A 12064-nucleotide genomic window follows, 5' to 3' on the forward strand; every position below is an offset into this window, starting at 1 on the left:
TGACGCTGCCGTAGCGATAATGTTCGCTACGGCAGCAATCACCACATATCGGCCTTACGATGGGGGCGGGTGCTATCACGCTTGACATCGCTAGCATCGGCTAGCGATGTCGCAGCGTGTAAAGCGGCCTTAACAGCAGACTGGAGAGCATTCATAAGTATGATGAAAGCCATTATGTGAATGAATCATGAGACGTATATAATATAGCTTTAAAATGATGCAATAATGAAGTATTGAAGTTACCAAATAAGATGTTAACTTAAAGGGTAGCTAAACACCTAAATATTTATTTACTCTATCTGGTTAGTAATAATTATTGGTCGTCGAGGTCTATAAATCCTCCACCAATTGTTAACACTTAGGGCAGAAGCGTTCTGCTTATCCTTAAAGAGGTATTCCCATCACCAAGATCCTATCCCAATATGTAGTAGATGTAATAATACAATCATCCCGCACTATATCGTGGTTCACTTATTGTGGCTTCAATGTATCGCGGGTATTTTTTGTTTTATAAGACGCACCGGATTATAAGACGCAACCCAAATGTAGAGAGAAAAAGAAAAAGGTAAAAAAACCCCGTGGAGTCCGTCTTATAATTCAGTGGTGTCTTACTGGGGGCAGCAGTGGTGGTGGTGGAGCGGGATAACAGGAGGCAGGGGCAGTGGTGGAATAGAGCGATGCTGAGGGCAGTGCGGTGGGAGTCCCTGAAGCTTGCTGCGTGCACTAGCAGGAACATCAAGAAACTGTCAGCAGTGCAGGGCTTCAAAGATACAGCGCCTGTAGTCGGCACGTGCGCAGATTGAGCTATCGGCACAATGACAAACAGAGATCTCATCTGCACATATACCACCTCCAGGCACCATTTCCCTTAAATCCGCTGCTGGAGTATCAATGGGCCAGAGGCGGCACGTGTGCAGATCAGATATTGAGCAGAGAGTTCAATCTGCGCACGCACTGACTCCGGGCACAATTATTTGAAGCCCGCACTGCCGATATTTTCAAGATGGCTCCTGCCTCACCGCCCACAGCATAGGGCACAGTCAACAATCCGCAGCATTGCCCCTGCCTCCTGTCATCATTCTCCACCACCCCCCCTGGTAAGCTAAATTCGGCTTATAAGACACACCCCTCATTTTCCTCCAAAATTTTGGGGTAAGTAATAAAGTAAATATAACTCTGCTACTTCGCAGACTTTCACCTATCCCGGGGGTCTCTAGAACATAACTCCCGTGATAAGTGAGAAATCACTTTAATATTCGCAAATGCCTCCAATTAGAAATGTAGTATATTTCTTCTGATTCACTATGTCACTTACCTCATGTTTAGGGCATTGCAGGGCCTTAGGTATCCATGGTTACAAGAACTAGCAACTAACTGACTATATGCATGGTCATAACCATGGATACCTAAGGTCCTGCAATGCCCTGAGAATGAGGTACGCAACATAGTGAATCAGAAGAACTGTACTACATTTCTAATTGCAGATAGTCACTACTATTATTACTTTTACACCTACTACATATTAGGATAGGATCTTGGAGAAGGGAATAACTCTGTAAAGGGGAATTCTTGGGAAACTCATTGCCATTAGACACATTTTGTTCTCCAGTACGGTACTAGAATACAATTGCACAAAAATGTTGTGACATTTCAAAAAGTCACAAATGATCTTAGGCTAAACTAACTGGGTAAGGGAGACCAGACAAAAGCAAGAAAGGTTAACTTAAAAAAAAAGTATAAATTAAATAATGAATAAAGTGCGCACATAAAAGTCACTATTAGGACCAATTTTTTTAAGTCACTTTTCTTTTTGTTTTGTCTTGTGGCATTTGCTGAGGTTTTTATGCCATATTCATAAACATGGCAAACATGAATCATGAATTTGGCACAAAATAAAATGTTATTTTTTTTTATTATTAACCTGTTTTGCAAATTTTTTTATTTTATAAAGTTGCATATTATGCTAAAATGTTGCAAATATTGCGCTGAGATTTCAGGCATACATAAGATCACTCGAGGGGGAGACTAAGGGGTACTTTGCACACTATGACATCGCAGGTGCGATGTCGGTGGGGTCAAATTGAAAGTGACGCACATCCAGCATTGCAGGCGACATCGTAGTGTGTAAAGCCTAGATGATACGATTAACGAGCGCAAAAGCGTCGTAATCGTATCATCGGTGTAGCGTCGGCATAATCCATAATTACGCTGACGCGATGGTCCGATGTTGTTCCTCGCTCCAGCAGCAGCACACATCTCTGTGTGTGAAGCCGCAGGAGCGAGGAACATCTCCTACCGGCGTCACCGCGGCTCCCGTAGGATATGCGGAAGGGAGAAGGTGGGCGGGATGTTTACATCCCGCTCATCTCCGCCCCTCCGCTCCTATTGGCCGCCTGCCGTGTGACGTCGCAGTGACGCTGTACGACCCGCCCCTTAATAAGGAGGCGGGTCGCCGGCCAGAGCGACGTCCCAGGACAGGTGAGTGCATGTGAAGCTGCCGTAGCGATAATGTTCGCTATGACAGCTATCACAAGGATATCGCAGCTGCAATGGGGGCAGGGACTATCGCGCTCGGCATCGCAGCATCGGTTTGCGATGTCGCAGCGTGCAAAGTACCCCTAAGGTACATTTGAGACACATTTTGCAGGTGAAGAAGTAGGTGAAAACATAGGGAGACCCTAAATTCTGCATACAGTGAATAACTAAAGAAAAATAGAAAAAGATGTAAAACAACAAACTTTAAAAAAAAGCACAAATGGAAAGATGATTATGGCACACAAAAAAGTCACAAAACACAGTAGAAAATGCTACAATGCATACAGTATAAACAATATAAACCAGAAGAAGACTACACTTCTGACAGTAACCAGGATTCGTTCCTGTGAAATCATCTAGGAACTCTGAAAAGTAACATGGCATTACGAGGGGCTGTTGATAAATCTTTGGCTTTACCCAGAAAGAAACGAGATAGGATGATGAAACTTTACATTTATTCCACATACTCTCCACTGATGTCAACACACTCTTTACATCGGTATTCTTCCAAGTTCTGTAAAGCGGGCTTTACATGCTACAGCGATCTCGTTAGGGTCACGGATTTTGTGACGCACATCCGGCCACTGTACCACGATGCCGTTGCGTGTGACACCTATGAGCGATTTTGCATCGTCGCTAAAACGTGCAAAATCGCTCATCGGTGACATGGGGGTCCATTCTCAAATATCGTTACTGCAGCAGTAACAAAGTTGTTCCTCGTTCCTGCGGCAGCACACATCACTCCGTGTGACACCGCAGGAACGAGGAAGCTCCCCTTACCTGCCTCCCGGCCACAATGCGGAAAGAAGGAGGTGGGCGGGATGTTTGTCCCGCTCATCTCTGCCCCTCCGCTTCTATTGGGCGGCGGTTCAGTGACGTCACTGTGACGCTGAACGAACCGCCCCCTTACAAAGGAGGCGGTTCGCTGGTTACAGCGATGTCGCAGGGAAGGTAAGTCCGTGTGACGGGTCCGGGCGATGTTGTGCGACACGGGCAGAGATTTGCCCGTGTCGCACAACCGATGGGGGCGGGTACGCACGCTGGCAATATCGGTACCGATATTGCAGTGTGTAAAGCGGCCTTAAGCCTAGCAAAAAAAAAGGATTTTGGTTGTGCCTCAAACCAGGCATCCATAGCAGCCATGGCATCAGAAATGGTGTGAAATTTGGTTCTCTTGAGGTGTTTCTTCAGGTTTGGAAACAGATGATAGTCGGAGGGAGCTAGATCTAGTGAATAAGGTAGGTGCTCAACCAGCTGGAAGTTAATGGCCGTGGACAGGATATGGGTGGACACACTGTATGTTAGATACATAAGGCTTTCATGTGATATAACATTCGTTACCACAGAAACAAAAAAAGATCACAAAGCCAAAGACTTATCAGCAGCCCCTCGTATAAGTGGTTTTTACAAATCCGAAAATAAATGCTCTAAGCATTAAAATACTGTACCTCATCTATGGCTGGAGAAGCAAGAAAACGAGAAGGTTCTGGACTGGGGAGCATTCCAACATTATTAACTAACAGAGCAAAAGAAGAGATAAAATGAAGTTTAAAAATCTAAGCATAAGATTATAAATGTATACATGAAAAAAAGTTACAGTATTAGGGCTCGCTCACACGACTGTATACGGTAAATAGGACAAGTGCAAGTTGAAATAAAAATGGTATTGCACTCGGGCCCATGTTAGTCAATGAAACAATACAGATCTGGGATTGGTTTTTTCTCAGCTGTATTTGGCCTGAGGAAAAAATTGCTGTGGGAATCGGACGAGAATCACCAATAAAAGTTGGACACCTTACCATTCAGTTACATAGGACAATGTAAATGGTCCTGTAAATTATAGTAAATGAATAATAGCTGCTGAGAAAAAACGGATTGAATGCGGATAGCACATGGATAACAAGTGAGAACCGATTAAAAACAGACATCTATCCTTGTTATCAAGGACACACGTGGCTCACACGGACATACAGTCAGTGGAGAAACACGGACATATGAATATAACCATAGGTCATAATGGGTGCGTGTGGTATCCATGAAAAAAAATGTATGCCACACATACAGGAAACACAAAAGGGGGCCTTAAGGCTGTGTTCACACACTGCGTTTTTTACCTGCGTTTTTGGTCCGTTTTTGCTGCAGAAATTTCTTGAGAAATTCTTGTAACCTTTCTGCAGACATTCCCCAGCAAAACCTATGGCAAAAAAAATTAGCTGTGCGCACACTGCGTTTTTTTCTTAAGAAAATTCTTTCAGTAGATTTTCTTAAGAAAAAGAATGAGCATGTCACTTCTTTTCTGCAGCTAACTGCGTTATTTGCCATATATAATTGGCACAATAACGCAGGGGAGCAACCAGCGGTAAAAACGCACCAAAAACGCACCGAAAACGCGGCAAAAACGCAGGAGCGTTTTTGGTGCGTTTTTTAACGCAGGTGCACTAATCCTTCACTCTTAAGAAATTTCTTAAGAAAAATCATTTTTCTAGTGTGAACATAGCCTAAGGCGGGGTTTGCACACTAAGACATCGCAGGCCGATGCTGCGATGCCGAGTGCGATAGTGCCCGCCCCGTCGCAGCAGCGATATGTGGTGATAGCTGGCGTAGCGAAACTTATCGCTACGCCAGCTTCACACACACACACTCACCTGCCGTGCGACGTCCCTGTGGCCGGCGACCCGCCTCCTTGTTAAGGGGGCGGGTCGTGCGGCGTCACTGCGACGTCACACGGCAGGCGGCCAATCAGAGCGGAGGGGCGGAGATGAGCAGGATGTAAACATCCTGCCCACCTCCTTCCTTCCGCATATCCTACGGAAGCCGCAGTGAGGCCGGTAGGAGACGTTCCTCGCTCCTGCGACTTCACACATAGCGATGTGTGCTGCCGCAGGAGCGAGGAACAACATCGGAGCATTGCGTCAGCGTAATTATGGATTACGCCGACGCTGTACCGATGATACGATTACGACGCTTTTGCGCTCGTTAATCGTATCATCCAGCCTTTACACACTGCGATGTCGCATGCGATGCCGGAAGTGCGTCATTTTCAATTTGACCCCACCGACATCGCACCTGCGATGTCGCAGTGTGCAAAGTGCCCCTAAGGGTTGTACTTCATTTTTAACACAAATTATACGAATTTTGAATATTTGCTTTCCTCAAATAATGTCAATAAGTAAAATATTTTATGTATTTATGTAAGCACAACAGAATCTAAATGATCAGATCATTATATCATACCTAGAATTCCAATTTCCAGCCCTTTCAGATTTTCTTCAATGTGCTTATATATTTCAGTTTTGGTGAAGTCGGCTTCAATGATTATGACTTTTCTTCCTGTAGTTTGCTCTATTGAAATGTAATCAAAATCAACAAAAACTATTTATTCAATTTAAATGTATTCATATAAAAATAATTGCATGTAAAAAGTATAACCTTCTATTCTAGATATTGAAATATTTGCATACTTTTATGTTTTAATGCCCTTTTTAATGTTTTAATGCACCAATGCTTATAGTAGTATAAAAACATATGGGAGTCACTTAAAGGGGCTGTCCAACCCATTATTTATTTAATTTATTTAGTTATTTATTTATTCATTCTTTTATTTTTAAAAATCGCCAGCAATGGCTTGAAATAATAAAGAGAAGAATATTCACTTTAGCAATTCCCTGCAACTAAGGCTGGTTTCACACTACGTTTATTTAACATCCGTCCATAACTTTTTTTAGCGGAAAAACGGATCCAGTGCAAATGCGTTTTCACTTCAATGCTTTTGCAATGGACTCGCGTCCACCTGCGTTCGCATGCGTTAGACACAGGATCCATACTTTTGCGTTATTTTAACATGTTTCAAAAACGCTACTTGTAGCGTTTTTTACCTTTGTCAAAATAACGCATCTCACAGGATCCTTCACATTGCGCCGCCAGCTGCAATGCATTTCAATGAGCGCTGGATCCTGCCTAGCAGAATGCGTTGAGTTGCGTTGTAACAGGATCCTGCTTTTGTACTGAGCATGCCCAGAAAGTACTGAGCATGCCCAGAACCAGTCTCGCGTGATCTGTCTCTCTCTCCTCCTCCCTCCCTCACCCTCTCTATCTCTGTCTTTCCCCCTTCCTCTCCTCCCTCTCTCTCCCACCTGAGAGCTGCGGACACTCGTAACCAAGGTAAATATCGGGTAACCACTTCTCTTAGTTACCCGATGTTTACGTTGGTAACGTGTGCAGGCAGCCCTGCTCCTAGCAGCTGCAGACACTCGTAACCAAGATAAATATCGGGTATCCAAGCCCGATGTTTACCTTGGTTACGAGCGTCTGCAGTTGTCAGAAGCCGGCTCCCAGTCTGGCACGTTTAGTTCCCCTCACTCCCGATCATATGACTCCAATGCCCGCCCCTAAACATCCAGTGACAGGATCCTGCAAAATAACAGATGCCTTAGCATGCGTTTTTTGCTGTAAAAGCAGGATCCGCTCATGTTGCACACACTCCATCAAACACACTGCAAGTTACTGACACACTATCTTAGGCCCCCTTCACACGTCCGTGATACACGTGCGTGTTTGGTCCGTTTCCGTATATACCGGAGACACGGCCAAACGTGCACCAATGTTAATCTATGATTGTGGTCACACGTCCGTTATTTCATTATGTCCGTGTGTGCGTGTCCGTGATCCGTATGTGTTTGCGTTTGGCACGGATGCATGTCCGTTATCTGCACGGAGCACGCACACGTGGACACAATGAAAGTCTATGGGTATGTGCACACACGTTAGTAAACACGTATGCATATACCTATAGTCCGTGTCCGTTTGGTGTTTTTATTTCTAGTGATGTCGGCTATTCTTTCTATTTCTGTGTATGTCGGTCAATCTCCCTGAGTCCGTCGGTCAGTCTCTCTGTCTCTCTGTCGGTCTCTCTGTCTGTCTGTCCCTCTCTCACAGTCTGTCGGTCAGTTTCCCCCCCTCTCTCATACTTACCGTTCCCCGATCTCCGGCGCAGCGCTGCACGGCATTCACACTGCTGCGGCGGCTTTTACTATTTTGAAAAAGCCGGCCGCTCATTAAACAATCTCCTATTCCCTGCTTTCCCCGCCCACCGGCGCCTATGATTGGTTACAGTGAGACACGCCCCCACGCTGAGTGACAGGTGTCACACTGCACCCAATCACAGCAGCCGGTGGGCGTGTCTATACTGTGCAGTAAAATAAATAAATAAATAATTAAAAAAAAACGGCGTGCGGTTCCCCCCAATTTTAATGCCAGCCAGATAAAGCCATACGGCTGAAGGCTGGTATTCTCAGGATGGGGAGCTCCACGTTATGGGGAGCCCCCCACCCTAACAATATCAGCCAACAGCCGCCCAGAATTGCAGCATACATTATATGCGACAGTTCTGGGGCTGTACCCGGCTCTTCCCGATTTGCCCTGGTGCGTTGGCAAATCGGGGTAATAAGGAGTTATTGGCAGCCCATAGCTGCCAATAAGTCCTAGATTAATCATGTCAGGCGTCTATGAGATACCTTCCATGATTAATCTGTAAGTTACAGTAAAAAAACACACACACCCGAAAAAATCCTTTATTTGAAATAAAAAACACACACAAATTCCCTCATTACCAATTTATTAACCCCGACAAACCCTCCATGTCCGGCGTACTCCACAGTCCTCCAGCGTCGCGTCCAGCTCTGCTGCATGGAGGTGACAGGAGCTGCAGAATACACCGCCGCTCCTGTCACCTCCACGCAGCTAATGAGATGAGTAGCGCGATCAGCTGCTGTCACTGAGGTTACCTGGATCCAGCGGTGGCCGTGAGTTACCTGACTGACAGCAGCTGATCGCGCTACTCACCTCATTTGCTGTGTGGAGGTGACCGGAGCGGCGGTGTCTTCTGCTGCTCCTGTCACCTCCATGCAGCAGAGCTGGACGCGACGCTGGAGGACTGTGGAGTACGCCGGACATGGAGGGTTTGTCGGGGTTAATAAATTGGTAATGAGGGAATTTGTGTGTGTTTTTTATTTCAAATAAAGGATTTTTTCGGGTGTGTGTGTTTTTTTACTGTAATTTACAGATTAATCATGGAAGGTATCTCATAGACGCCTGACATGATTAATCTAGGACTTATTGGCAGCTATGGGCTGCCATTAACTCCTTATTACCCCGATTTGCCAACGCACCAGGGCAAATCGGGAAGAGCCGGGTACAGCCCCAGAACTGTCGCATATAATGTATGCTGCAATTCTGGGCGGCTGCTGACTGATATTGTTAGGCTGGGGGGCTCCCCATAACGTGGAGCTCCCCATCCTGAGAATACCAGCCTTCAGCCGTATGGCTTTATCTGGCTGGCATTAAAATTGGGGGGAACCGCACGCCGTTTTTTTTAAATTATTTATTTATTTATTTTACTGCACAGTATAGACACGCCCACCGGCTGCTGTGATTGGGTGCAGTGTGACACCTGTCACTCAGCGTGGGGGCGTGTCTCACTGTAACCAATCATAGGCGCCGGTGGGCGGGGAAAGCAGGGAATAGGAGATTGTTTAATGAGCGGCCGGCTTTTTCAAAATAGTAAAAGCCGCCGCAGCAGTGTGAATGCCGTGCAGCGCCGGTGATCGGGGATCGGTGAGTATGAGAGAGGGGGGGACACTTCAGTCACTCGGGGGATTAGCGGTCACCGGTGAATCCTTCACAGGTGACCGCTAATCAGTACTCGACACAGACAGAGCCGCGGTATGAGGATGAAGTCGGGTGAAGTTCACCCGAGTTCATTCTCATCGCGCAACTCTGTCTGCTGTCAGCCGACATTTATAAACGACATTGTGCATCACACACACGGACATTACACACGGACATTACACGTACACATACACGTTAATTCCACACGCACACACGGACGTTCTGCACACAAACACGGCTAGCATACGCAATTCACACAGGTGCCACACGGACCATAAAAACGGACACAAAAACGGGACACGGACCCGAAAAACGGCCCGTAACACACGTGCGTGTTTTTCACGGACGTGTGAAGGGGGCCTTATACACACTGCATGTTACACAGACACACACACTACATGTTGCATACACACACAAACTCATGAGTAATCCAGGGAAAAACCAGCAACCAAGTCCAAAAAAATAATTGTGTTAAAATTTTTGCACATTTTATTCCAAATCGTTAAAAAAAGTCCATCATTAGGTTCAGGTAAGGCACTTCACTAACCTCCTGACGGCAGCGCTTGTCATCCCCGCGGCTGCTGTCACTGCAGTGTGGACAGCTGCGGACACCGTACAGTGCGGGCAGCTGCGGATACTGCAGTGTGATCAGCTGCGGACACCGTACAGTGCGGGCAGCTGTGGATACTGCAGTGTGGGCAGCTGCGGACACCGTACAGTGTGGGCATATGCTGACACCATAATAACAGTACACGTTTCGAACATGATTGTTCTTATTCCTTCTCTAAAGGCCCCTTTACACACTGAGACTTTCTAGCGATCCTACCAGTGATCCCAACCTGGCCGGGATCGCTACAAAGTCTCTGGTGAGCTGTCAAACAGGCAGACCTGGCCAACGACGCAACAGCGATTCGGACCTGCAGAACGACCTAGCTAGTCATTGGGGACGTTGTCAGACCTAAAACACACATCCGTGAAAACCATGAAAACCACCGTGAAAACTGTCGGCAGGCAGACAGACAGAGTAGCGCGATGAGAATGAACTCGGGTGAACTTCACCCGACTTCATTGTCATGCCGCGGCTCTGTCTGTGTGCCGTGTACTGATTAGCGGTCACCTGTGAAGGATTCACCGGTGACCGCTAATCCCCCGAGTGACTGAAGTGTCCCCCCCTCTCTCATACTCACCGATCCCCGGTGCTGCACGGCGTTCACACTGCTCCGGCGGCTTTTTCTAATTTGAAAAAGCCGGCCGCTCATTAAACAATCTCGTATTCCCTGCTTTCCCCGCCCACCGGCGCCTATGATTGGTTGCAGTGAGACATGCCCCCACGCTGAGTGGAGTGACAGGTGTCTCACTGCACACAATCACAGCAGCCGGTGGGCGTGTCACTATGGAGTATAGAAATAAATAAATAAAAAAACCGGCGTGCGGTTCCCCCCAAATTTAATACCAGCCAGATAAAGCCATACGGCTGAAGGCTGGTATTCTCAGGATGGGGAGCTCCACGTTATGGGGAGCCCCCCAGCCTAACAATATCAGTCAGCAGCCGCCCAGAATGGCCGCATACATTAGATGCGACTGTTCTGGGACAGTACCCGGCTCTTCCCGATTTGCCCTGGTGCGTTGGCAAATCGGGGTAATAAGGAGTTATTGGCAGCCATAGCTGCCAATAAGTCCTAGATTAATCATGTCAGGCGTCTCCCCGAGATACCTTCCATGATTAATCTGTAAATTACAGTAAATAAACACACACACACACACAAAAAAATCCTTTATTAGAAATAAAAAACACAAACACATTCCCTGGTTCACCACTTTAAATCAGCCCCAAAAAGCCCTCCATGTCCGGCGGAATCCAGGATGGTCCAGCGTCACTTCCAGCTGTGCTTCATGGAGGTGACCGGAGCTGCAGAAGAAACCGCCGCTCCTGTCACCTCCACGCAGCAAATGAAGAGAGCCACGTGATCGGCTGAGCTGTCACTGAGGTTACCTGGATCTAGCGGTGGATGCAGCGTTGGCCGCGAGTAACCTCAGTGACAGCTCAGCTGATCGCGATACTAACCTAAGTTGCTGCGTGGAGCTGACCTGAGCGGCGGTGAGTAGCGCGATCAGCTGAGCTGTCACTGAGGTTACCCGCGGCCACCACTGCATCCACCGCTGGATCCAGGTAACCTCAGTGACAGCTCAGCCGATCACGCGGCTCTCTTCATTTGCTGCGTGGAGGTGACAGGAGTGGCGGTTTCTTCTGCTGCTCCGGTCACCTCCATGCAGCACGGCTGGAAGAGACGCTGAACCATCCTGGATTCCACCGGACATGGAGGGCTTTTTGGGGATGATTAAAGTGGTGAACCAGGGAATGTGTTTGAGTTATTTCTAATAAAGGATTTTTCAGTTGTGTGTGTTTATTTACTGTAATTTACAGATTAATCATGGAAGGTATCTCGGGGAGACGCCTGACATGATTAATCTAGGACTTATTGGCAGCTATGGGCTGCCAATAACTCCTTATTACCCCGATTTGCCAACGCACCAGGACAAAATCGGGAAGAGCCGGGTACTGTCCCAGAACAGTCGCATCTAATGTATGCGGCCATTCTGGGCGGCTGCTGACTGATATTGTTAGGTTGGGGGGCTCCCCATAACATGGGAGCAAGGATGGTTGACCTTAGGGAGATCAACATCCACCACTGCGGAGACACCATCACGTGTTTCTCAACGCAGTGATTCTAGAGCAATGCCCCCTGGGAAATATTCAAATCAAGAAGGCCTGCGGAGACACCATCACATGTTTCTCAACGCTGGCAGGAAACTAGCCAGGTCTTTCACCGGGAAGGAACAACCACGGGAAGGGCAGTCTCCA

At 47.0% G+C, this 12064-nt stretch overlaps 1 protein-coding gene across 1 annotated transcript in view; it reads right to left on the bottom strand.

The window, feature by feature from the left end:
• Nucleotides 1–12064, bottom strand: part of HSD17B3 (hydroxysteroid 17-beta dehydrogenase 3) — a 186489-nt gene that overhangs the window by 76553 nt on the left and 97872 nt on the right. Inside the window, exons 4-5 of the mRNA XM_075340462.1 lie at nucleotides 5770–5877; nucleotides 3984–4051 (exon numbers count right to left, since the gene is read on the bottom strand). Of these exons, the coding sequence (XP_075196577.1) occupies nucleotides 3984–4051; nucleotides 5770–5877 (176 nt within the window). The remainder of the gene's footprint in view (nucleotides 1–3983; nucleotides 4052–5769; nucleotides 5878–12064) is intronic.

The sequence above is a fragment of the Anomaloglossus baeobatrachus genome, chromosome 1 (genome assembly GCF_048569485.1).
Source record: "Anomaloglossus baeobatrachus isolate aAnoBae1 chromosome 1, aAnoBae1.hap1, whole genome shotgun sequence".
NCBI classification, from domain to species: Eukaryota; Metazoa; Chordata; class Amphibia; order Anura; family Aromobatidae; genus Anomaloglossus; species Anomaloglossus baeobatrachus.